This window comes from Columba livia, chromosome 23, assembly GCF_036013475.1.
Source record: "Columba livia isolate bColLiv1 breed racing homer chromosome 23, bColLiv1.pat.W.v2, whole genome shotgun sequence".
NCBI lineage: Eukaryota > Metazoa > Chordata > Aves > Columbiformes > Columbidae > Columba > Columba livia.
In genome coordinates, this window is record NC_088624.1 from 856658 (window position 1) to 883537 (window position 26880).

The window sequence follows — 26880 nt, forward strand, 5'->3', positions numbered from 1 at the left end:
TTCCACCAACACCAACAGCAGAGAGAACACAAGCTACTGCACTTCAAAATACTTACACTGACAAAGCTTTGAGATTCTACGAGATGAAAGGAACACGGAGTCCAGCCAAGTAAAGTAGGCAGGTGAAGTGTTTTAATTATATTTTACTCTTCTTTCGATTGTTCATATTACAAAATTAGCTGCCACGGCCCACAAATGTATGGGACTTCAGGAAAGCTGTCCATTCACTCAAAAAGCACAAATTAATATTTCCTTTCAAAGACTTTTGTGAAACAATACCTTATTAATCTTTAAAGCTAAATAGTGCTGAAATTTCATATCATCTGCATTAGTTTTGGTTTTAAATAATTTTACCAACCATTACAAAATTAATGTATTTGCATGTATCAGGTTACAGACATTTGCATTTAAATCAGTGTGAAGTACCCCATGCTGGAACAAGATGTTTAAGCAATTGCTGTTTCAACAGCAGCTCATTCTTATTGCCTCAGTACCAAGTTTGCACCAAGTATTGAACAAGAAAATGCAAGACATTGTTTCCCCACAAAACTGTTAAAAGTCTGTTACAAGCACCAATAAAATGCCTTCTAGACTGGAAGCATTTATAAAATGCAGAGCTCTCTGTTAGCGAAGTGCTTGCACAGGCGCATTCACTTCATTCTCCCCATTTATATTCAAAAACCTGAAGTGATCATTTACCAGATGAAGAGGATATGTGTCCTCTCCAACATTTTTACTCGCTTGGGGAAATTGGCAATTGCAGATACCTCACTGAATCTCACTTCTGGCTGCAGTGAACTAGAAAGCAGCTGCTGAGATCAGGAGAAAAGTTTTTCAGGCAAACTTGTACAGTTAAAAATACTCAAGGAAAGCGGGTTGAAGCTGCTAAGTCACCATGCACTCACTCCTGAAGAAACACCATGCTGACATTACAGACCTCACATTGTATTAAGCTTGCAGCATTCAAAACCACAAGTGGGAAACTGTTCATGTGTTCCATTCCCTCATATCTAACCCATGTAATTTTATGCACGTGCCAATCACGCCCACAGGTGACTGGTTCAGTCTGTCATTTGTAAAAAAAATAAAAATAAAAATAAAAAAAATTAAAAATAACTTCTATTCTACTGGACTTAAATCCCTGAAGAATCCATACTGTGTATGGAAGGCTCTAAGTTTCGTGCCTTTACAAGCTTAATGCAAATAAATGCACAGTAAATGTTTATTGTGCAGTTTTCCTCCCCTTAAGTTTCTCCCCTATCCCTCCCAATAACTAAAACCAAAGTTTAAAACCAGAGCATGAATATGTTACCAGCACATGTGGACAGGCTTACAATCTTCTGTTTTTAAAGAACAAATGACAAAGAGCATTCAATAATATTGCAGGGTTTTTTTCTTAAACAGATAAGTAGCAAAAATTTATACCACCTGGAATAAAATTGCGGAGACAAAGCTCTCTACATACACCTGCATGTTGCTGTAATACTTAAATAAGTAACACCAATGCAAAGAACATTTCTCTTAATGGCTGTTAGTGTTCGAAGTGTAGGATTATGGAGTTCAGTAGGTCTTTGTACCCTGGGAATTAAAATTCTGCAGGTGGCACTAAGAGGCCTCTCACACTGGAGTCACATAGCTTTCACTTTGATTTGCTTCATCTTCATCTGCTTCTTCTCAAGTTTCTTCTGCTCACGCCGCAAAGCCGCTTCCTGTAGGCAAGGACACAGAGACTGGAATGAACATGGGTGAGCTCTTCAAAGAGCAAGCTGATCATTTTGGAAGAACCAAACAACAAAAAAACCCTCCAGTACTTGGGTTCACATCTCGGACCACATGAGCTGGCTCCTCACTGGATGCCTTCACATGTTTCAGAAACTGGCAGCACATACCCTGACAGTTTTGATTTCTTATGGGCTGGAAGGCAGACAAAAGTTGGCTGTTGCTGAAATACCTACATGCAGCCCTGGAGATACCATAGGAGAAATTTCGCAGTAGCAAATCCATCTCACCTCCAGCCGACGCTGTTTTTCAGGATCCTCTTCATTCATGATTCGCTCCTTCTCTGCTCGTTTCTTCTCCTCTCGACGGGACTGGGCAGCCTCCTGCCTTTGCACGTGAGTCAGTTTAAGGAAGTTCTCTTCCACACGAGCCCTGTTCTTATCAGCTTTTTGTTTACCCTTCGCACAGAGAAAAGCAAATGCAGTTAATACAGGTTCCCCATGAGAAGGATGCACTATCTCTGATAGTCTTACTAGAAACATATGGCTCCCAATCTTAAGATTAAGGATCTAATATAATGGTTGCCATTCATACAATATTCAGAAGACAGAAAAATATATACTACTTACTTCTCTGTTCAGCCGGAACTTCTTTGCTTTGTCAATGCAGTAGATAACCATGCTCATCAGAGGCAACAAAGACTCCATGTCCTTTGGGGAAGTGTTGCCTGAACCAGGCACTAAAATAAAAGAGCTTCTTGTTAATTCAGAGAGGTTGGCAGAATTTTTCTACTTCCCATAACACGCTTTCCTTATTGCTCACACCATTCATGAAAGAAGGATGTTCTTATCCTCCTCTTTAGGAAGGACATAACCAACTAAGAGAGGCATTTAGCTTTGGCGAGCACATTTAGAATCCTGACACAGTGACAGGCACAATTCCCCCACACAATCGTTCTTAGTTTTATTAGTACGGAATACAAATGTAAGCTCTGAATTCAGGCTCCGACATTAGCTTCACTTGGACTTTTATGAGGACATAAGATGGATGGATGATGGCAGAGCAGTGGACGTGATCTCCCTTGACTTGAGTGAGGCATCTGACACAGTCTCCACAGCATCCTCACACTGAACTGAGGGAGTGCGGTCTGGATGAGCGGGGAGTGAGGTGACTATGAACTGGCTGAAGGGAAGAAGCCAGAGAGTCGTGGTCAATGGGCAGAGTCCAGTTGAGGCCTGTACCCAGTGCAGTGCCTCAGGGGCAGTGCTGGGGCCGGGATTATTCAATATGGGAATAGAGTGACTGTCAGCAAGTTTGCTGATGACACCAAGCTGGGAGGAGTGGCTGACACACCAGAAGGCTGTGCGGCCATCCAGGGACCCAGACAGGCTGGAGAGCTAGGCAGGGAAAAATTTAATGAAATATAACAAAGGCAAGTGTAGAGTCTTGCATCTGAGTAGAAACAACCCCAGGTTCCAGTCTAAGTTGGGGAATGACCTATTAGAGAGCAGCATAGGGGAAAGGGACCTGGGGATCCTGGGGACAGCAGGGTGACCATGAGCCAGCACTGGGCCCTTGTGGCCAGGAAGCCAATGGTACCTGGGGTGGGTTAGAAGGGGGTGGTCAGTAGGTCAGAGAGGTTCTCCTGCCCCTCTGCTCTGCCCTGGGGAGACCACACCTGGAATCTTGTGTCCAGTTGTGGCCCCTCAGTTCCAGCAGGACAGGGAACTGCTGGAGAGAGTCCAGCGCAGCCACCAAGATGCTGGAGGGAGTGGAGCATCTCCCGTGTGAGGAAAGGCTGGGGGAGCTGGAGCTCTGAAGCTGGACAAGAGGAGACTGAGGGGTGACCTCCTTAATGTTTACAGATATCTAAAGGGTGAGTGTCAGGAGGATGGAGCCAGGCTCTCCTCTGTGACAACGAATGATAGGACAAGCCATCTTCCAACGCTAACCTCATACAACCACCAGCAGAGATCCAAGTATGAACTAACCTCAATAACACCAAGATTGAATATCCTGTTATCATGACAATATGCCATCCGGTCCCCAGTGTTACTGGTGCCTTCTGTTTACTTGTTAATTAATCAATGATGCTTTTACAAGCACAGAAGGCACTCATTATATACTGTCTTCTACAGATAACAGAACCCGAATGTGCAACTTGCACAAATAAAGCACAACACTCCTAAATATACATACATCCATTTACACCATTCTCTTACCATTAAATGTAAACAAAAGTGTCTTTTTAGTTTCGGGCAGTTTTGTAAGCTGACCCTCCCTGGTAGGAAAGAAAAAAAAGTGGCTGGAATGAGTGAAGAAAAATACAGGCACACGAAATACCTAACATTGTTAGGGAAAAGCTTGTCAAGAACCAAGAGACACTTGCAAACTACTCAAGTAAAATAACTGAGATTGAAAGCCTGGCTGTAACTCAAATTTAAGCTTCAAAAACTATTCAGATTCCTTAAGTATTTTGGTCAAAAGGATGCAGTGAAAAGGCATTCTTGGCCTTTAAACTCTAATGTGCCCCATACCTTTAGGGGAATTACTCATTTGTTTTCCATGCAGCTGTGTACACTGGAGCTGCCAGGTGTTATCTGAAATTTGTGGCTGCCCAAACTACAATGTAACCAGCCCACTAAAATAAATATTAAGGCAATACAGTACCTGGATCTTCTAAACTAATGCAGCGTTTGGAAGCATTGAGGGTGGATTTATTCACTTGTTTCACCTTTGCTCCCTATTTCTCTTTGTGTGCATTTCAGCAGGCTTCACACTGCAAACAAGTTTGTTCACCTCTGTTTTGCTTAGTGTTACAATAGCTACTGGGAGGAGAGATCTGGCTTTATACGTACTCTTGCATAAGTTTTGGACCGGAGAACTGGTCCGAGAATTGGACGGACTCAATCTTGTCAGCATAGTGCGTGAGGAAATGTATCATCTAAAAGAGAAACTGGGGTTAGTTTTTGCCAACATCAATCCATCTGCAGCCTACCTGCTCCATGTGGGTTTGCCAAAGTGTCCATATATCACTCAGAAAATTGCTGTGCTCGGCTTGTCATAATGCCAGTAAAATGTAAACTGTCAGGGTTTTTCAGCTTTTGCTAGAATGAGCCTCAATGCATGGAATTAACGTGAGCAACTTCGGTATCAGATTCATAACTCTCATTACAGATTTTCCAATTCATTTGATAACACGTCAGCTCTGAGGACCTGCAGACACACCAACACCCTCCTTCAAACTGGCTGTTGGAAGTAACTGCCAGGCTTTGAAAGGCAGTTTTAAGTCTGCAGCTCACATTAGAATAGCAGTTGCTATGTAAAAGGAATAAAGGTGTGAGAATTACATCCTTCCTCCAGCCCTTAAGCTTCCTTGGGGTCTTGATTTCTCTAGATCTCACTAGGGCCACTTGGCTCTCCTGTTGCGATGTTTACAGGAGATAAAGATTAGAACTGTTTTGTACAGGCTGTAAGTGCAAGGGTTACCATAGAAGGTTTGTACTAGTTAATTCAGGATTACCTTAGCATCCATCATTCCCTCCGTGACTTCCCCCATCTCCGACAAGATAGCCAGCGAATCTGGAAGCCCATATTTTGCACCAGACTTAGGTTTATCACTGCAGAACTCACTCTGTTCCAAAGAGAACGTGGGGAAAGAAAGAAAAACAACCACAAGCTTGTATCTTATCAGACCAAACTCTTCCAGAACAGTGGGACCCCTAAAAGTACCTGATAACAAACAATAAAAATCCACTAACTCAGTCACTCAGTCTGGCTGGGGACATGTCAAGCATAAATTAAAACATGCATTATCAATAGTTGTTATTAATATCTTTTCCCCACACACTGATTCCAACAGGTCAGTCACAAGGGTTCAGCTGTTCCCAAGAAAGTAAGCAATCTGCAGATTAGAGGTTCTTACATCCTATTATACATCACGTTAGTATTCCTGATGTGAACATACCAGGTCCTGCATCTCTTTCTGAAGTCGCACCAGTGCTTTTCTTGTTCCAACAGCAAACACATAGGTGTCCATATCTTCATCATTCATTGTTACTTTTATTTGCTGTGGGACAGAACGTTATTAGCCCTGATCAGATTTATATGACATACTCTGCCTTTTGTGAAACCACCTTTTATCAAGATGAGGTCTTGAAGCACAATAAGACTGTTCACAAAACCATTCAAACAACAAACCCCATAGATGAAACAATTCCCAGTCATCAGCAGCTTGCATTTCACAAGCAGAAAATAAATATGAATTATTCTTTCTGAATCTTTTGACAGTTCCTGAACTGGAAAATATGAAATACTATAAAAAGACACCTAGCAGCTCACTTGTGTGTCATAAGAACAATAAAAAGCAGCAGAGCGGAACCGAAAGAACGCAACTGCTCATCTAAAGGGCTGAGTACTTACCACTTGGTCAGAAGCTGGCCTCATCATGCGCGCAAGAACATTCAGTAGGTCTTGCCTCTTGAGAAACTAAAAACACAAGTTCGTAAACACAGACGATAGTTAAATATACCTCGAGTGCAGCACTTCATTGGCAGATAGTGGAGCTCAAGGAAAAAGAGGACAGTGGTAAGTAGATGTTTTACAGAGAATAATTTAGCTTGAAGGGCCCTTTGGATGTCACCTGTACTGCTCAGAAGCAGGTCTACTTTCTGCATTAAATGAGTTTCTCAGGGCCTTGTTCTCTCAAGTTAGGAGCTGAACCAGTGTTTCATCCCAGGTGCAGTACCTTGTATTTGTTTGCTGTTTTTCATTGGAATTCCTGTTGGCCCATTCCTCCAACACACTAAAGTCCCTCTCTTCAGCACCCAGCTACTGCTGTTTACACTTTACTTCTGGTTTCTACACTCCTTCTGTAAGCATCCACTCTTACCTAATTCAGTGGGCACAATACAGGCCTGTACAGATCTTTAGTCCAACCAGAATTCCCTTCATGGGTCCATGTTCAGAACCCCATCTCTGAATGTGAGTGAAGGAGTTGAGCTGGGATTCTTGTTGCTCATGCTGGAATGGAAAACCTGAAAACTGGTGACAGGTACAAACTCCCTCATCGTTACCTTTAGCTGGATGAGCATTCCTTCACAGCACACCCTTCCAGAGCACCACAAGTTATAGATGTGTTCATTTTCTTGATTTAGTTTCCCAGTGCTTATAGCTTCTTTATTAGTGCCATCATCCCCTGAAGAAAACAACAGTGAAAGAGAACTGCAATCTAAAACCCACAAATTTAAACACCGACATTCATCAGTAGGCTTAGAGCTCCGTCGTTGCTGGATAACTTCACTATCACTGTGATGGTTCTCAATAATTTATACTACAACCCCATAACATAATTTCAGTACTGCTGTTTGACACAAAGCTGTCATTAGTGCAATCATGTATCTGCATAGAAAAAGTTACTCTTCTCCATAGCCTACGTGCTGCTCTAAAACCAGCTTTATTCAAATAAACTAAAAAGAGATCTTAGTCATTATGGGACTCACCAACAAGAGCAAAGTTACTTTCCAGCAGTTCTCTGTGAGTATTGAACCATGCATGAGCTAGACGGTTGTTTTTGTTCTTCCCAATGATGTAATTCATTATGTAAGCAAGAAGACCTGTTACCATCAGGATCTCCATGTAGTAACTCTCCCAGCTGTTCTGAAGGTGAGCAGGGACCTACAGGGAGCAAATGGAAACTCTTTTACACATTGAATGAGCAGATGCCATATACACAAACAATTTGAAAAAGGCTGGAGAAGCTTCATCCCAACATGAATGACATCACTAGCATACCGCTTAAAGAAGTGATGAAACGCCAAACAGAAAGCAAATCAACACTTATACCTACATTAACTATTGTTATGGGGTCTTTATTTTTGCTAGGAGAGGCATCTGGTTTCTCTTCATAGCCTTCAAATTCCTCATCATCATATGGTTCACTCTCAGTATCACCTTCCTAAAAGACAAAATCACAAACAGCATGAAAATCCAACGCCCAGTAAGCAAAATCCAAAACTATGAGGTGAGAAACACAGAGGAAGCAGATGAGGCACTACCTGTGTATCTGCATCAAAGTCTTCCTGATTCTCATCCTGACCTTCAAGCTCTACAGTGGCTTCTTCTTCATCATCTTCTGTAGTGATGATCCTCTGAGGAGACTCGGTGACTGCATCTTCATTAACATCTTCAAATTCAGCAAAGTCATTATCATCATATTCCATAATGTCGTCTCCATCCTCAAATTCATCATACTTTGCCAAAGCAAAACTCCATGGGATGAGCAGGACAGCAATAAAAATATATAAATTCTTCATTTTCACTGGAAAAAATACCAAACATTGCAAAAAATCCTTATTGATTTTGTTACATGACACCTCCAGTAAAAAAAACAACACTGTCGAGGTCAGACCAGAGTGAAAAATAAACCCCTGCCTGATCTTGCCATCTTCTGTATAAAGTGAATACTCTTAGAAGAAAATAATAACTGAAGCTGAGGTTCTAGACTCCCTTGCTTGTAGCAGGAGCAGCTGAGGCAGCAGCACGTTCACACCTGGCCAAGCGGTTCAGGTGAGGACGTTCTGTTCTAAAACTGACTCTCCAACAGCATCGCTCAGTCAGTCAGCACTGCCAGCTCATTTCAAAGACCACACACTGTGCCTACAGTTGTTATTAATTAGCAATTAGACACAGTCAGATGAGTGAATGTATAACAACAGCAGTAAATATTAAAACGCCCTTAGTTAATTTACTTTGAACAGCAACACTCCAATAGCCTCTGCTCTTTTAAAAGTGCTCATCTTTTGATTTTCTAGACTGCACGCTCAGAATCGGGTCCCATCACATCTCAGCACTATTTCTGGTTAGAGGTAGAGGTCTTTTGTTGTAAACGCCACAAAAATAAAAAGCAGGAAGAGGATGGATATTGCACCGGACTCCAAAACAACAGTAAACTGCAGCTCATGAGACTAAAGCTCCTTCCCCAGATCTCCCAGAAACCTGCAGACGGTTTAGCCATCCACCATTTTTTACCCTCAGCTTCCTGTGTCTTTTCTGCTTCATCTCAAACCAGTCCTGTCTCCCGCTCAGACTGTCCATCACCGAGGATTATGTTACCGAGATCCAAACCGAGGGCCTGAAAACGCAGAAACAGCCTTCCTGCTGCATTTCACAGACAGCTACGGAGGATCGGCTGCATCAGACTTGGCAGGAAGGCTCATTTTACTCCCTCCCGCAACCACATCTGAGTGGGAACTTGAACGTTAATGAGATTGTTCTCTTAAAAACTTGAAATAGAAACAATTTGTTCCTAAATTAGACCAGCACTCCTCTGAGTACCACATACAGGGAACCCACTGCTGTGAACGACAAGGACGGCTAAAATAAATGCTTTGTCAAAGGGTTCTCATTCTAGCAGAACAACTGAACATGTTCCCAAGAACATTAAAGACAGGAATTACATCAAGACAGAGCCCGTGCATTTAGCACATTGCTTGGGTATGCCACAGTTTCGCGTTAATCTAAACAGAAAAAACAAAACGCTCTTTACATATGACAGAATTTGCATTCAGAGGTTAAAAACGCCCAGACAACAGAGCCACCTGCTCAACCAAACCCCAGCAGTTTCACAATACGAATTTCTAGACTCTTGGAGCATATCCACTTTCAGAAGACCCTCCAACTCCATAAAGCTATATGCAAAATAAAATTCCGCAGCTGATTCCAAAAGACAGTTGAACTAGAGAGAGGTGAAAACTAGAACACACTCCTAACTCAGCCATCTGTCACAGGCAGAATGCATTCTACATACAAACAACCCCATGAAGCAGAACATGCTTCAGCAGAAGCTCCACGATCTATAAACCACCGACTTTCCCTTCACAGGGGAGAGGGAAGGCAGAGGGACTTGGCGCCTGCCATGAACCGCTAAATCAGGGACACGCACCGCAGGAGCTGCTCGCCGTCCCGCAGATCCCCTGGCTCCACGCAGATGCTCGCAGCTCCTTCCAGGGATACAAGTCAAGGTTAGTGAGTGGAAATCAGCTCCATGGGGCCCCCTCTCTTGCCCCACACGCCCGCTTCGCCTTCCCCCTGTCCCACTCCTGGCCCCGCAGGGGTTGCTGGGGGCTCCAGAGAGGTGCTGGGGGCTCCAGAGAGGTGCTGGGGGCCCCAGAGAGGGTGCTGGGGGCGCCAGGCCCCCCGGCCTCGCTGTCAGCGCCTCCTGCTCCCGCGGCTGACAGCCCAGGCCCCGCACGCCCTCAGCGCCAGGCCGCCTCTCAGGGGCACTACGGGGCCAAGGGTGGCCAGTAACGGAGAGCGAGGAAGGGGCGGCGGCGAGGCTGGCCCGGCCGCGGAGGCGGGAGCGGGGTGTCCCACCCCGGCAGGGCGCGGAGCGGCCGCCGCGGAGCCGCGTTACCTGAGTCACGCGGCGCCGCCACCGCTAAGGCCCGGCCCTCCAGGCTCCGCTGAGCGTCCGCAAGCGGCGCAGCCTACGTGCTTTCCGCAGCGCATGCGCACTGCCCGCGCTGAAGTGCGCAGGTGTGCGGGTATACACGGGCGGGCAGGGGGAAAAGAACTCACAGCCCCGCGGCTGAGGCAGCAGCCGGGCCCAGGTACCCACCGCACGGCCCCGGGGCTACCGGTGAGAGCGGTCCGGTACGCTCACGTCTTGTCTGGTTCTACCGCCCTCCTCTTGTGGCTTCACCTGCCGCTAGCGCGCATGCTCTGCGGGACGTGCTGATGTCAACGCGTCACGCACGCTCGCTGGTGCGTAGGTACGTCGCGTCTCCACCCCCCCACCCCGGTAACCGGGGAAGCGGCGGCAGAGGCGGCTGCGGTGCCCGAGGGGTGAGTGAGGGGGCGCGGGGCCGGGCGGGCCGGGCCGGCGCAGCGGCTCCTTCCCGGCGGCCCCTGCAGGCGGGAGCTGGCGGGACCGCGGCCTAGTGCGGGCTCGGGCAGGCTGGGCCTGGCCCGCACAAAGGGCCCGCCCCCGTGCCGGGGCCCCGCAGGCGGGAAGGCCTGTGAGGGGCCCCGCTACCGGCCCCAAGCAGGGCCCGGTGTCCCGGGAGAGCTGCGGCTCCTTCCGCAGCACCTGTCCCGGGGCAGGGGGCTCCCGCGGCGCCGGACCTCCTGGCTTCTGCCCCGCTGTGCCCGGGGGAGGGCCGTCTCGGCGGGTGGGGGTCCCTTCTCCCTTCAGCGACCGCCTGAAGCCGGAGCGGCTGAGACATGTCCCCTCAGATCCAGGGAACCTGGAGATAGGGCCCGTACCTTCACGTTTTGTCCCTCGGAACGGCATTTGCAGGGAAGCAGAGCCTCGCCAGTCAGACTGCGGTCTCTGCTGTTCTCTAGGAACCCCCTCCCTGTACACTCACCAGTGGGCTCCATGGGCAAACAGACCAAATTTTGTACTTACAACAGGGTAAAATAATGATTTTATTTTCTGGGGTGGTGGGAGGGCAGGGGGGAAATCAGTAAGTTCAATGAGGAAGAATCCTTAAAATCGGATGCTATAACTTAAAAGATCGTTTGCTGGGCCGTGAGCAGCAGAAGTGCAAAGTTCCACCTTTCATCCCTTTGTAGTACATTTTAATCTTTTATCTGCCAGGCATGTGCAGGTGTGAAAGCTGCGCCCTGTGTCAGTGCAAGCGGGAGAACACGACAGCAGAGTCAGCTGCTACCCTGGAGAACTGAACAGCAGTTTTCCCCAAAGTCTCCTGAGGAGCTGCGGTCCAGACTTCAGATTCATTGAGCGAGTCCCAAGCTAGTAAATGTGCTGCACAGGGAGCAGTAGGAGTGTTAGCTTGCGGATTATTTTGAAGTTGTTTCTCTTGACAGTGAATTCTGATCTAATTGGAGGATTCTCGTTGAATATGAGGATTTGTTTAGTAAGATTTGGAGCCTTTGGGCCACTAAATTATAACACACTTGGAAACAATGGGTGTTGTACTGTCTTTTGCTGCCTTAAAGGTATGACTTACTTGACAATGCAGGTGAAATAATTAAATTCCTTGGAATGGGAAATGTAAAATCTTAGTATATCAATTCAGTCTTCTCTTTAGCTAACTCAGAAAACCAAGTTCTGAGCAGACGTGTTATGTTTAAACATGGTTTGAAAAATGTAGGTTGGAGAGCATTTGTATGGCCAAAGTTGCTTTTATAAGGAGAGGGGGTTGATTTTTTTGGCAGAAGCGTGTCTTGTCTTGTAATGGAGCTGTGTGCTGCTGCGCGCCTGCTTTTTGGAGGTGTCTGGATGGCTGTAGTGTGGTGTTTACAAAGCCCCGAAACGCTCGAAGATGGGGCTGTACAGCCATGGAAAATACACACAGAGTTGACTTTTCATCTCTTGCTCCTCCTGATGTTCAAAGTTCTGGCCTTGGGTCTGTTTGTCTTAGATTACAGAACAGACAGGCCAGGCAGCATCTTAAATATGCTGAAGTAATCATCTGTTTGGAAAGACAACCTCCTTGTTTTGTTATTTTTCAAATTGTGGGTATGTTCATACTTACAAGAAAAGAACAAAGCCCAGATCCTTTTTGGGAAACAGATTTGGGAAACAGTTGTCAGCCACATTTCCACAAATCTATCATGACCGAAGTTATCCGCTTACAGGAAAAATTGTGACAATTATACATAATAACTACCTAAAACAGAAAGGGGATTAATTTATCTATTCTGGTTTTAACAGATATACTGGGGACATCATGAATTGGAATAAAGGTGGACCTGGTACTAAGAGAGGCTTTGGTTTTGGTGGATTTGCCATAACACCTGGAAAGAAAGAGGAGCCCAAACTCTCTCAGCAGTCTCATAGTGCTTTTGGAACAGCCGGCTCTTCTGCTGCGTTTGCGAAATCGGGACCTCCTCAGCTGCCTTCTTTCTATAAAATTGGGTCAAAGCGAGCAAATTTTGATGAAGAGAATGCGTAAGTAGGGTTATTTCTTGTGTTTATCCAGCTCTAGATTTTCGTGGTTTAAAGTTTCCAAGGTCAGGGAAAGTATCTGTGACATTTATGAGGTTTAGTTATCTAGAGAGGTCTGCTTGAGGATAAATAAGCTAGCGCTGCATTACGGTGTAACAGAATCCCCATAGCTTTATGGTGGTAGTATCAAGAAAAACCGAGTTGCTCACATGCAGGAACTCCCATCCCTGCTCTGCAGCAGATTTTGGTGTTGCCCAGGACCAGTTATTTTCCCTTCCTATGAGTGTCAGCCCATCACGATCAGTTCCATAACATCTGTTTGCCATACCACCACTTTTAGCTTACAACATGAATAATCATAAAGAAATAAATACATTTCAACATATTTTCCTGTATAGATACTGACTTTGATTATCCATCTCAGTGCAGGAAGCTTGACTCAACCCAGAAACCACGACAGGCAGCGTGGTGCTGTAGACTGTGTGCTGAGCGGGCCGTTTTTTGTTTCTTTTCAGATACTTTGAAGATGAAGAGGAAGATTCCAGCAATGTGGAGTTGCCGTACATTCCCGCAGAGAATTCCCCCACTCGCCAGCAGTTTCATTCCAAATCGGCAGACTCTGACAGCGACGACGATCCTCTGGAGGCGTTCATGGCTGAAGTGGAGGCAAGACCCGACTTGTGAAATGTCGATGAATTTCTCTGGCCGTACCTCTGTCCAGTCAGGAGCAGCAAATGTCACTCGTGGCTTTGGCAGCCGTATTCAGAATGTCACTTACCTTTTGTTTTTTATGCAAGATGCTGTGTTGAGTAGAACTCAAAGACAGATTAGATAGGGAGAGGGTGGATATGATTTACAATAGCTTAACGATTTAACTGCTTTGAGTGTGTCAAAACAGTACAGCAAAGAGCTTTGTGTGTCTCGGAGTATGAAATGAAGGTTTTGTGCATTTTTCACTGCCTGAATTGAAATGTTTTGTATTTATCATAACTGTTTCTTAGCTACAGTTCTCTTATTAGCTGGATTCTATCACAGTGTTTGCAGGAGAAATGCAGAGAATGTATTTTTTCAACAACATTGCCACAAAGTTGCAGTATATACACTTCAAAGGAATTAGTAGGAGAATTTGTTTAGCATAATGGGGTGTAGAGGAAGAGGAAGTTTAGTCCAAAATGGTTGTCTCTGTAGTCTAGTTTTGTAGGAACGTTTTTCCCTCCCGTGTTTTACCACCTTGGTTTTTTTAACATGTCATAATTTTATGACCTGTTAGGATCAAGCTGCTCGAGACATGAAGAGACTTGAAGATAAAGACAAAGAAAAAAAGATTGTTAAGTAAGTTCTCTTTTATAATTCCCATGCCTGCTGTGTCTTGTATGGTGCTGAGAGAATCCCAATGCATTTTGTTGATGATGGTTGCTCTGTAGACAATATAATATATACCTAGTAAACAGCATTAATCAGTGCATGATATCTCCCATGGGTAAAGTTCTGTGCAATTAAAATTGAATGATAGGAGGGAAGGACCCGTGGTGGCATTGTACAGTAAAATGTGACAACACTGAGAGTTACCTCACGTGAGAAGCCTTTCTAGGCCACACAAACTGGGGCAGCACGTTGTTCTGCTGCCACCTTCCAGATCGGCCTGAATAGTTTTTCTTCTTTCCTCATCCTTGCAGTGATCAGGATGCTTTGGTTTCAGATTAAGTTTATATGAGCAAGATAACTCAGTGCTGCTGTACCTGTAGGTAGCATGTGACAATTGAGATACTAAATTTGCAGTTCAAAAACAGTTCACATTTTTTAAAACAGTTTACATTTTTAGAGCTTGTCTATCTGTTTTGACCAAGGAAGTAATGATGCTGTTAATTCTTGATATAAATGTCAGATACATTGGTAGAGTTTGAATTGCATAGGGTTGATCAATTATACCTGGTCCTGAAACAGAACACCGGATCCAAATCACCACCTGGGGAAGTTCTGAACTGGATTTGCTCTTCCTGGCTCATATTCCTCTTCAGTTATGAGACTTCTGTAGCATCAAGAGCTTAGACCAGGATGATCTTTGATGTGGCTTCTACTGGGAAGACGGAGTCCTAATCTTTCAGTCTCGTTAATAGAAGTAAAAATAAGACTTGCAGGGTTGCTGTGATGGTTGGCACCAAATACAAAAACTCCATGGGTTGGGTTTATGAATGTTACTGAGTTGTAGTGTTGTGTCTTCCACCAAATAGGGAGCTCAGCGCTAATCAAATGCAAGTATGGAGCTGAGTTTGTGGAACACTTGCAGGGAAGTTTTTTTTCTCCGCTTGTTTTTCCAGGGGTATTCGAGATGACATTGAAGAGGAAGATGACCAAGTGAGTTCCTATGCAGTCTTTCTATCTTCTTTTTGGTTTGTTTTGTTATTTTTTTTAATCTTCCTTCCCCAGATATGTAACTACTAGGTACAAACAAAGCTCCAGTATCGCATGCAGTATCCAGACATTTCAGCAGGAAACTCTAGTTGTTACCCTGCTGTCTCTACCCTTGGGTGTTTCACCTAAAAGAAAATCTATTAGGAGACAATTTTGTTCTTTTTCACTCAATTAGAGAAGATATTTTTTCAGTCAATTTGAATTTCAACTTCCCGCACAGGATTTTCAGTATCTGAGAGTCTCATCAAATTTGAAATTCGCAGAATCGACTAACATGGAGCACCAGGGAGAGGCTGTTAAGCTGTGGAAGCTACTTGCAGTGAAATCTCCTCTCTGTTAAGGGCAAGAATCAGGCTTTTTGCTCTTTATTTTAAGAGGAGCTCCAGTTCTGTCTGAGGGTTGTAGGCATCGCTGTAACAGAAACAGTCAGCAAAGAGGAAAAGCTTCATTTCAAAATGTACCTTGCTAGTAACTTGTAGTTAATAACTATTGCGTTACTCACAGTAATGCAGAGCGTAGCAGGCTTGTCTCGCCTCTAGGTCTTTGCTTCCAATTTGGTCAAGTGAGACTGGTGTTTCCTCCAGGAGAGTGTCTTGGTGTGCCAGAGGGATTCTGAGAGACACGTACTTACTTGTAAGCTGGAAAGGTGACACGTGACAGTGACTTCTAACCTGCTTTTGTGTTGAAGGGCTTTTCTGAAGTAGTTTCTTTCCCATTTGCTGTTGAGTCTCTCAATGAAAAATAGAAATATTTTAATTTTTTAGAGTCTAGTTAGGAAAGTGGAGAAACTCTTCGGCATAGTGTGTTTAAAAAAGTGTGAACGTCATATGCTTAGTAATATTGTGATCTCTTTAAAAACCTGCAGCATTTCTACTTTGCTCATGTGGAAATAAGAATAGGTTATTCTGTTTAAGCATAACAAGTCTTAGTAGAAGGAGTTAAGAAGATATGTAAGAGAAGAAGTTTGGGTTTTGAGAGCGTTTTGTGGTCTGATGCTTTGTTTTCTTCATTTGTACTTGTCCTTCTTTTGAACATAACTGTTGGTATTTACTAGAAGAATCAGTTCTAGTGAATGTTTTTGTTGTTGGTTTGGTTTGTTTTTCCTCAATGGTGGGTGTGAAAGCAAACAGCCATCTAGCATATGCATCATTTCAACAAATGTAGTATTTTTGCATTCTGTTGTATGTGATTTTACCGATATGTTTTGCTGCAGGAAGCTTATTTTCGCTACATGGCTGAAAACCCTACTGCTGGTGTGGTCCAAGAAGAGGAAGAGGATAACTTGGAGTATGATAGTGATGGGAATCCGATAGCTCCGTCCAAAAAAATCATTGATCCTCTTCCACCTATTGACCATTCAGAGGTAGGAGGAAGTTTATTCCTTTGTGTTTTGAGGCATTCTAGAAAGCAGGAGCTGAAGAGCAGATTGGAATATCACAGAATCCCAGAGTGTCAGGGGTTGAAGGGCCCTGGAAAGCTCATGCAGTGCAATCCCCCCTGGAGCAGGAACACCCAGATGAGGTTACACAGGAAGGTGTCCAGGCGGGTTGGAATGTCTGCACAGAAGGAGACTCCACAACCCCCTGGGCAGGCTGGGCCAGGCTCTGCCACCCTCACTGAGAAGTTTCTTCTCAAACTTAAGTGGAACCTCTTGTGTTCCCATTTGAACCCATGTTCTTGCCGACAATTAAGAACTTTTTCTCAAAAGGACCCTTCCCTTCCAAAACTAAGTGTACAGAGAGAATCTTGAGTCCTGGACTAACTCATCTCCCTTGCAGATTGAATATCCACCATTTGAGAAAAATTTCTACGATGAGCATGAGGAGATCACCACTCTCACCCCGCAGCAAGTGGTGGAGTTACGTCACAAGCTGAACCTCCGGGTAAGCTGGTCATAAAAGCTTTTCTTTTGGACTGTCTTAACAGTTTTAGTGAGGACGTTCACAGGAAACTCCTGCTTTGGAATGCCAAGCCTCCTGGATACCCTCAGTAACTTTGATTTAAGGGAGCTTGGTTTTCCTCTGCAGTTCTTGAAAGTCTTCTCTGCACTTGACGAAATGGGCACCCAAGGTTGTCAGTTGTGTGGTTGCGCTTGGACTGAAGAACTAGGAATTGAAACTGGAAATACTGTACACAAGCATTAGTTCTTCACCATTTGTGACATGTCAGTGCAGTGTGTTTCTGTGAAGGGAATTATCTGGGGAAGAAGACGACCAATTATACAAGGAGATAGATAGGCTGTTTAGTAGCTTAAATTCATTAACAATTTCTCTAAATTTTTGTACTTGAAAGTCCTATTTACACAACACATCTGGAATTTGTGCCCAGTATAACTTACGTCTATTCAAAAAATAAAAAGCCATTTACAGAGGTAGAGGTGCGTTTGTTTTCATTTTTGTACAGATTGTTTTTCTTATACTGTTCTGAACAAGCATCTCTTTCTGTTTCTAAGGTCTCCGGTGCTGCTCCTCCAAGGCCTGCCAGTAGTTTTGCTCACTTTGGGTTTGATGAGCAACTTATGCATCAAATTAGGAAATCCGAGTACACGCAGCCCACTCCTATACAGTGTCAGGTGAGCGTTGTTGCGTCTCTAACACCTTAGCAGAACGAATAGAACACAGGGAAAGGTCCCAGGCGCATGTGAGAATGTGTACAATTCTAGTTTCCTATGTAGAGCTGTCATGGAGAAGAATAATTTGTATTTTTAAACAGTTTCTGTTTGAAAGTCTTGTAACTGTACAACAAGGCAATTTTAAAATTTCTTTTGGCAGTTAGAATAAAAGCCCTGTGAGCTGGACCATTTGACTGGTCATGCCTTGAAGAGCCATGCAAGCAAAAGGGATTCTACTGCATATGTGGATAATATGATTATAACCAAGGTCCTTATAGCGACAGTAGGGTTGAACTGAGAACTTCAGGTTACAGAAAGAACAGGCTCAGAGAATTTGGTTTTAGTGTTCTTACAGCCAGACGAGTTGTATTTGTGGACATGTAAATATATCCTTGGGCTGTCATACTCTGCCCAAACATTGATTTAGTGTAGGACACCGACAGTCATAACATAATTGCTTCCAGGCCTTAAAACAAACTACTTCAGATCTGAAATTGGCAATAAAACTGTGTAGGCATTGGTGTATGTTGCTGTGAGTCCTCTGTAATGTGCTTTTCTTGTGTTCTCTGAGTTTTCACATAAAATGTAGCGCATGAAGATGCTAAGGTAGGCATAATATGGGTTTAGAATCTCCTTATTTTTAGGGTGTTCCAGTTGCCCTCAGTGGCAGAGACATGATTGGGATAGCGAAGACTGGAAGTGGGAAAACAGCGGCTTTCATCTGGCCGATGTTGATTCACATCATGGATCAAAAGGAGCTTCAGCCGGGGGACGGTCCCATTGCCGTGATCGTGTGTCCAACCAGAGAGCTTTGCCAACAGGTAGGCGTGTATAGAAGTGTATACATTCCATGCCGTTCTTATGGACGATGACAAAATTCTGGGCAGAAGTTACCAGAGAACCTCAGTAAACTATCAGACGAAACTGTGTGTTAGGAGCGTGACAATATTCCAGGTGTGGTCTCCCCAGGGCAGAGCAGAGGGGCAGGAGAACCTCTCTGACCTACTGACCACCCCCTTCTAACCCACCCCAGGTACCATTGGCTTCCTGGCCACAAGGGCCAGTGCTGGCTCATGGTCATCCTGCTGTCCCCAGGACCCCCAGGTCCCTTTCCCCTACGCTGCTCTCTAACAGCTCATTCCCCAACTTATACATCAGTTTCCCAGGGATGGAGGTGAGTATTCCTAAGTATTAAGAATACTGTGGATGCATAGCCACAAATCCAGTGTGTGGAAGGATAGAGCCTGCGGGTCAAATTAGAACTAAATAGGTTTCCCAAATTATTTATTGGGAATTATCCACAAGTATTGAATTATTCAGCCCTGAGGCTTTCTGAATCATTTCATTAAATTATTAGCTGAAAAGTGGCTTTCAGGAGCTGGAATATATTTCCAAGGTAGGGATATTTTTCCCAGATCTAACGTGAAGGGTGATGTGCTTTCTTTAAAATTCTCAGATCCATTCTGAATGTAAGCGCTTCGGTAAGGCGTATAATCTGCGCTCCGTAGCTGTTTACGGAGGAGGGAGCATGTGGGAGCAAGCCAAAGCCCTCCAGGAGGGAGCGGAGATCGTTGTCTGCACACCAGTAAGTACCTGTATGCACCCAGTGCCATGTTTTTGTTGCTTAGCTGAAGTTGAGACAGGTTTTTATTGCTATTGCTGATGCAGGATTTGTTCTCTGATCACTGAAATCCAGGTTCTTTGCAGGTTGTCAGATGTTGAGGGCGAATATACTGGGTTTTTTCTTCTCCCAAGAGAAACTGAGTGAAATATTAGGTATGATCTCCAGTAGAAGACAGAGTAGGAAGCAAGATCTGCTTGAATCAGTGTCAGTTGTGCGTGATACCAGCTTTTGATTGCTGAGCCTTAAATTAATGAAGAAAATTCTCAGAAGATCGTGAACTTGAGTGCCATCCTCCTGAATCACCGAAGAGCTGAAATCCTGAATTGGAACGGGTGTTGATGCTGAACCAGTGATGTAAACGAGCACCATTGTCAACTGGCTTTGCTCATTGCAAAAGCTCGTTATAAACTTGGGCAAAACTGAGCAACAAATGCTGGAGGAAGTTTTATTGTGGCTCTTTATTGAAGTACTAGGGAAAAAAACAAAATATGAAACACCTCCTTGCCAGAAATAGTGGGATTAAGTAGCCAGTTCACATTTAAAATGGAATTGTAGTGAAGAATGAGGAATTTTATGATCTCAGCACTGTTAAGCTTAAAAAAACAGTCCTAAAATTTTGTTGTCAAGTGTAGTTGGTGAGGGTTTTAGGACTCTTTCTATGACTTGAATATCGACACTTCCAGACTGAAGCCTTGAGATGTTTTCTGTTCTAAGTCTCTTGTAAGTGAGGGTAAGGAGCAGTTAAGTGCTTAAAGGTTGTGTATTTTAGCTTTCTAAATATGCATTAAAAACTTGGCTTTTTTTTTCTTTAATAGGGTCGACTGATTGATCATGTGAAAAAGAAAGCTACCAACCTCCAAAGAGTCACTTACCTTGTGTTAGATGAAGCTGACAGGATGTTTGATATGGGTTTTGGTATGTAATGAACAAAGGTCGCTATTTTGGAAAACAATGCCTGTCCAGTTCCCACCTTTGCAGGACTGTCTATAACCCCTGTATCTTCATATACTGGAAAATACATTAAGCAAACCCCTTATAGACAAAAGTCATATTTAATGGTCTGGTGTCTCTTACTATAAAGAGATGAGCCTTGTTGATGCTGAAGTCCAGGAATCCTGACTTTTATCTTAAAGTTGCTGAATAAAGGCTGAGGGAGCTGGGGCTCTGGAGCTGGACAAGAGGAGACTGAGGGGGACTCCTTCATGTTCACAGATATCTAAAGGGGGAGTGTCAGGAGGGGGGATTGAACTGGATGAGCTTTCCAGGTCCCTTCCAATCCCTGACATTCTGGGATTCTGTGTAAATACTGAGTGAGAGGCGCTCGCTCACGCTGTGGTTATTTGTTAAATAAAGCAATGAAGTTGTATTTTGAGTTATTCTACTAAATAATGAGTGTACAATGCTAATTAGAACATTTTTTCCCTCTCCTTTGCAGAATATCAGGTCAGATCAATCGCAAGCCATGTACGTCCTGACAGACAGAGTAAGTATAAAAGGAAGAAAGTTCAAAGAAAGTTCATTTTTCAAGGAGTTGAAATACTGTTTTTCTTCTAGCCCTCCTGTTCAGCGCCACTTTCCGGAAGAAGATTGAGAAATTGGCTCGAGATATCCTGATCGACCCAATTCGAGTTGTGCAGGGAGACATTGGAGAGGTAATTGCACTTTCTTTCTGAGCCAGCTGGAGAAATGAACCATCCTCTTTCTGCTGCCTGAAATTGCTGTTAAACTGCAGTGGTCATCATTTATATTTAAGAGCAAACTCTTTGTGCTTAACAAAAAATAGTAAGGTTTTTTTGTTTATTTTTAAGTTTTATTGAGCTTGTTTTTTGCCAACAAATATTTTTATAGTGACGGGAAGTTTCATCAAGGAGTGAAGCATTAATGCAGTGATTTGTGGTTTTTTAATTAGGCTGAATCAATGGGTACATCCTTTTGTTTTCTCTCAAGATTTAAATTACAGCTTTTGCAGTAAAGGATTTGAAACTGAGATGCCTCCTCTCTTCTTGACTCCACGTCACAGCTCACGGGGTCTCCTCTGATCGCCACGTGAATAACTTCTGCTGAGGAGCATCCGCTCCGTCTCTTCTCCTGCCCTCGCACGCCCTATTTTCGATGTTAACGGCACCTGTCGCAAGAGCATCTAAATTGCAATACCCATCTTTAGATCAACAGGGCGCTGAACTGCGTCACGGCAAAGGCTGCGCTTCGCTTCTCTCGGCTTTAGCAAAGTGTAGCTCATTTAACTTCTGTCTTCTCCGCTCTGTGGAAGTGATCAGCAGTTAGATGAGAGCTGAAGCCTCTTTTAAAGGAGAATTTTGATCACTTTTTATTCTCCACACCTAAATCCCTCATTTTCTTCTGCCATCTGTATTTCTTTGCCACGCTGTCCTTTCTGTCCTGCTTTATGACTTATTTCTCCCTTTAGGCAAATGAAGACGTTACTCAAATTGTGGAGATTTTCCCCTCTGGCCCCAGCAAGTGGAACTGGCTGACTCGGCGCCTCGTGGAGTTCACGTCTTCTGGGAGCGTCCTCCTGTTTGTCACCAAGAAGGCAAATGCAGAAGAATTGGCCAACAACCTCAAACAGGAGGATCATAGTCTGGGGCTGCTCCATGGTGACATGGACCAGAGCGAGAGGAATAAAGTCATTTCGGAATTTAAGAAAAAGGGCATCCCGATACTGGTAGCTACTGATGTGGCAGGTATGAAACGTTCTAAGAAACAGCAGCTCGTACAAGTTGTGGATATCAGCAGAAGGGCTAACACATTTCAGTGGAAGGCAACAAGGTTGGCTTCTGTGTTCCAGATGGGTTTTTTTCAGACAAACACGGTGTTAGCAAGGAGTTTTATTTTTTAAGTCTTCTAATGATGTTTAAATTACAGTCTGGCAGATATTTTTTAATATACAGGAAGAAAATAAGCTGTTTCTTAAGGAAGTAGTTGGTATTCGTTAATCAGATGACACATTGCGCATGCTTAAATGAAGAAGAGATGGACACACTTGAAGCTGTCTCTGGAACAGCTTTTGTACCCAGACATTTAGCTGAACAAAGAGTGAATTTCAGTGTCCTTTAGTAAAGTGTCCTTTCTTGGAAACACAGTCATTGAAAGAGATCTCTTCCATCTCCAAGCCTGTGAACTTCGAGATTTGTGTAACATGCTACTCTTGGAGAAGATATTGCTACACTTAAAATAACCTAGAGTTTTAGCCTCTGAAGGGTGTCTTAATGTGGAAACTCCTTTTGTATGCTGGAGCAGAATGGTGTGCTGGTCTGAATGGGATTTGGGATAATCACACTTACCGCTCTGTTGTTCCTCATTACAGCCCGTGGGTTAGATATTCCTTCCATTAAGACCGTCATCAATTACGACGTGGCTCGGGACATAGATACGCACACCCATAGGATCGGTCGTACTGGCAGAGCAGGCGAGAAGGGAGTCGCCTACACTCTGCTGACTCCCAAAGACAGTAACTTCGCTGGTGATCTGGTCAGGAACCTGGAAGGCGCTAATCAACACGTTTCCAAAGAGCTGTTGGATCTAGCAATGCAGGTACGAACAAGCAAAACTCCTTGAGTTGGGGAAGGTTCCTTCCATGATTAGCACAAAATCAGGAGCTCAGGGACTTGTTTCTGGCTCCATCATGTGTTAGCAGTGACCTCTTGACAATCTATAGTGTTTTTAACTAGTGTTTTTAATGGCCTTTGAAAGAATCTGTGAACACGTGTAGATTTTGGAACACAATATCCAATCTGTTTTGGAGTCAGGCACTGCTTAGGAAATTAGGAGCTGTGATCTGGCTGATGGCAGCAGAACACTCCAGGTCCACCATCTGGATTTATTAGAATGCAAACCCTGAAAACTTTAAAATGGATGAAAGCTCAGGACAAAAAATTAGTTTTCATTAAAAGTGTTTATAGCAAGAAGCTTCAGACCCACTTGTCAGAACTGTCTGCAGCTTAGTTTGCAAGCGCTGTTGTCTGTCACATCCCATCCCATCCCCTCGCAACAGCTGTGTTGTTGGAAGGGAAACAGTGTATTTACATTTTTCTTTTGAAATGCTCAAAATTCTCCTTTCCCAAACCTCATTCCGTGCGTTTATGGAGCTTCTTATTCCCTGTGTTGAGAAGCGTTTGTCCTTCTATTGTACAGAACCCGTGGTTTCGGAAATCACGTTTCAAAGGAGGAAAAGGCAAGAAGCTGAATATCGGTGGTGGTGGTTTAGGGTACCGCGAACGTCCTGGTCTGGGATCAGAAAATTCTGTAAGTAGAGATGCTGTGGAAGTTGTTTACAGGTTCTCGGAACTTTTAAACTTAGTATTGACAACTCTTTAATTTAAAAAAAATCTTAGTAATGGAGTCTAGCATCTGCTTTCAGATGTTTTCATAGCTTGGGATCTTTCAGAGTTAGTATCGGAAATATCTGAAGTGAAACTGTCCCTGCTGTGATCCCCTTGTCAAGCGCTCCTTTAGGGTCACGGGGATCCAGAAGCTTTGGAGATTGTTTCCAAAACGAGGGAAGGTTTTCAGAGAGGTTCATCATCCTTAGTGGGTGTATTTCCCGAGTGCTGGGTCGAGGTAGATTCAGAGATCGTTGAATCAGAAGTGTCTGTGTTGGATAAATCTCTCCAGTTGTCTTTTTTTTCTCAGGACCGTGGAAACAACAATAGCGTGATGAGTAACTACGAGGCGTACAAACCATCTACTGGGGCAATGGGAGACAGGCTTACGGCAATGAAAGCAGCTTTCCAGGTTGGTTTGATCACTCGTACTCGGTCTGACTCGAGAGGAAAGGACATAACCTGGAAAAGTTAATTTGCCAAGCTTGTTTTGTTTTCTGCTGCCCCTCTACTCACCCTTCCTCCTGGCTTCTGCTCCTAGGCTTGATCCTACTTAGCTTGCTCAGCAGCAATCGTGTAATTGCAATCAAAAGAAATGAGGAATGGAGAAATCCTTTCTCTTCAGTGTAAAAATCAACCCTATGGTATAAGAGCACCCTCCTTTCTGTGATCTGGTAGCAAATATCTGTTACTAATTCTGTGTTGGTAGGCACAGCAGGAATGTGATCACTCCAGGAGTGGCTTTTTACAGGAACTCTTTTTCCTAGGGGCTTCCCAGAATTTAAGGCAGGTTGTCTATGCACGATGATTGTGTGTCGTGTGGTGCAGCGTAGATGCAAACATGCTCTCTTTTCTTTGTCTCTTGCCGGCAGTCCCAGTATAAGAGCCACTTCGTTGCTGCAAGCTTAAATAACCAAAAGACTGGGAGCTCCGCTGCTGGTGCCAGCGGCTGGACCAGCGCTGGCAGCTTGAACTCGGTACCGACAAGTTCAGCACAGCAAAACGCTGCAAATCCTGACAGCCCGATTGCAGCCGCCACCGCGGCAAAGGGTGTTCCGGGCTTCACCAGCACGGGGAATTTGAGCAGCGTTCCCTCCTTCCCGAGCGTCGGAGCGCAGGGCTTCAACAACGCGAACGCCAGCGCCAGCAATCGAGAAGGCATCGGCTGCGGCGGCAGCGGCGTGGCTGCTGCTGGGGGCGGCGGTGGCATTGTCAGAGAACGATACAACGACAACCGGAACAGTCGCCACAACGAAATCCCGCGCCGCGGAGAGGGAGGCGGTCGTGTAGAGGGAGGCGGTCGCTACAACGATGTGCAACGCCACGATGTGCAACGCCACGATGTGCAACGCCACGATGTGCAACGCCACGGAGAAGGAGGCGGTCGCCACAGTGACGCTTATCGCCATGGAGAGGGCCGACACGGCGACAACCATCGCCACGCTGAAAGCCGGCACTTCGCTGATATGGGCGGTGGCAATCGCAATAACGGTGACAGCAGGAACAGCAATGAGGGCAGGAACAACGAGAACAGGAATGGGGAGAACAGGAAGGATGCCAACAGCCGAGACAACAAGACAGATGGTTTTGCTGTCCCAGAGCCCCCAAAACGTAAGAAGAGCCGGTGGGACAGTTAAAAGCTGGTGTTTCACAGCCTGGAATCTCTGCGGGTAGTGTTGTCTTTTGTTTCCAGAGGATTTCTTGGGGTTTTTGGTAACTGTTTGTTGAGCAGCTGGGGGAGGAGAAGGAAACAGTGGAAACTCCCCGTGCAAGCGTGGGCCGGTACATCTGCGGACAGGTTCCCTCTAATGACGTGTACACACAGTGCTTAGTCCAAGAGAAATCACTTTGATAAAGCTCCCTGGGTTCTGCTTTTAAACATTCAGTGCTCAAGTGACTCTGCCAGGTGTAAACAGATCTTCTTGACGAGGAAGAAGCTGTTTCGTGTCCTTTGGAATGTTAAGCAACTGTTGTCCATAGAAGTATAAAGTAGTCTTTTCTTAACCAGCGTTCACGTTTAAAAAAAACAGCCCATCTAGAGATGCTCAGGACCCACCTGTTAAACATTAATCTTTCAGCAATTTGTTCGGTATGGTGAGTTCTTCCCCAATCTCTTCACGTGTTCTCTTACCCCTAAATAATTTGGTCTCCAGGTTGCCCCCAACATCTCTCCCATCGAGTCAGAATGTAGCAGTTTGTGTTGCTGAAGGTGGGATGAAGCAAGTTGATTTTTCTTCTACTTCCTTTTTAAAAATTCTTTCCTGGAGCTGTTCAAGGGATCCTCGTGCAGCCCGGCTGACCACAGGCTCACAGCGGGAGAAGGGTGGGCCCTGCCTGGTCTGTGGTCAGTGCATCAATCCCAGTCCCATTGCCCAGGTATTTCTTTCTTCCAAAGAACCTCTTCTTTCCTAACAACCTGCATTTTGGTGGCAGCCTGCATAGCAAACTTCTCTCTGCTGTGCCTATGCGCCCTCTGTTAGGAGAGGGCTGAGTGCTTGCTTCAAATTCAGAACAAAAAAGGGAAAAAATGTAGATATGCCACAAAAGTCAAGAGGCTGGTGACCCCGTGAAGCACAGCTAAGAGGCTTCGTTTAGAAATTCAGGGACCTGCTGCTCAGAAGCCTTTAGGGACAACTTGGAAAGTGATTGATGAAGTGGAACAGCTCGAATATGGCCCCATATTGGACACGTACTGAAAACTGTAAAATCTTGCTTGACCATTTTTAACTCGTGTGTATTATCCGTTTTTTAACTTGTTTCTTTTGCGCCACAAGGAAAGGAAGAACTCTTGTTGAAACATGTCAGCACCCACCTCTGTCTTGTTTCTACTGAAAGAAGGATCAGAAACTGTCAGGTTTTTGTGAGATTGTGATGTTTTCTTTATCAGCTGTGCATTTACTTTCTGCTTGCTCTAGTAAATGTTTTATTACTGGGACAAAAATATTTAGCACGTGCTTTTTATTCTCCAATTCTTCCTTGGGCTGTTGTTGCATTTGATGGAGATTTGGCTGCCTGGAGATTTCACTGTGTCCCTTTCTTTCACCAGAAGTCGTGGATTGTAGAAAACTTCCTGTGTTTTTCCGCAGTGTCTTTCACCCCACACTGCTTTGCAAACCTTATTTGGGCTTTGATACCTCCTGGGGAATGGATCTTACAAGGGGGAAGGATACAGCCCAGGGCGTGTTGCTCATGCAGCCCTTCCTGGGGTCACTGGTAGAGCTGCAAAGGGAACTCGGTGACAGGTTTGGGATCTGACCTG

General features: G+C 44.6%; 2 protein-coding genes across 12 annotated transcripts; one reads left to right on the plus strand and one right to left on the minus strand.

The window, feature by feature from the left end:
- Positions 1–110: 110 nt before the first annotated feature.
- Positions 111–10468, minus strand: CCDC47 (coiled-coil domain containing 47). Of its 6 annotated transcripts, none has more exons than XM_065039332.1 (14): positions 10337–10465; positions 9662–9719; positions 7776–8038; positions 7568–7675; positions 7221–7395; positions 6795–6916; positions 6142–6207; positions 5687–5788; positions 5243–5353; positions 4578–4663; positions 3942–4000; positions 2349–2458; positions 2010–2177; positions 111–1709 (listed from the first exon to the last, which is right to left on the minus strand). In XM_065039332.1, exons 3-14 carry the CDS (start codon positions 8031–8033, stop codon positions 1629–1631), a joined length of 1446 nt encoding a protein of 481 aa, XP_064895404.1. In that variant the 5' UTR covers positions 8034–8038; positions 9662–9719; positions 10337–10465; the 3' UTR covers positions 111–1628. The 6 variants fall into 6 exon arrangements, with proteins under 6 accessions (XP_064895404.1, XP_064895407.1, XP_064895403.1 ...); XM_065039335.1 differs by having other exon boundaries at positions 10297–10433; XM_065039331.1 differs by lacking the exon at positions 10337–10465 and adding an exon at positions 10133–10272.
- Positions 10342–26562, plus strand: DDX42 (DEAD-box helicase 42). 6 transcript variants are annotated; one of them, XM_065039194.1, is made up of 18 exons: positions 10342–10482; positions 12401–12637; positions 13150–13300; positions 13905–13966; positions 14953–14989; positions 16260–16409; positions 16825–16929; positions 17499–17618; positions 18302–18478; positions 19114–19242; positions 20097–20196; positions 20717–20764; positions 20836–20933; positions 21707–21983; positions 22607–22833; positions 23434–23544; positions 23932–24033; positions 24494–26562. In XM_065039194.1, exons 2-18 carry the CDS (start codon positions 12417–12419, stop codon positions 25256–25258), a joined length of 2880 nt encoding a protein of 959 aa, XP_064895266.1. In that variant the 5' UTR covers positions 10342–10482; positions 12401–12416; the 3' UTR covers positions 25259–26562. The 6 variants fall into 6 exon arrangements, with proteins under 6 accessions (XP_064895266.1, XP_064895263.1, XP_064895264.1 ...); XM_065039191.1 differs by having other exon boundaries at positions 10356–10490; XM_065039192.1 differs by having other exon boundaries at positions 10423–10563.
- Positions 26563–26880: the final 318 nt, after the last annotated feature.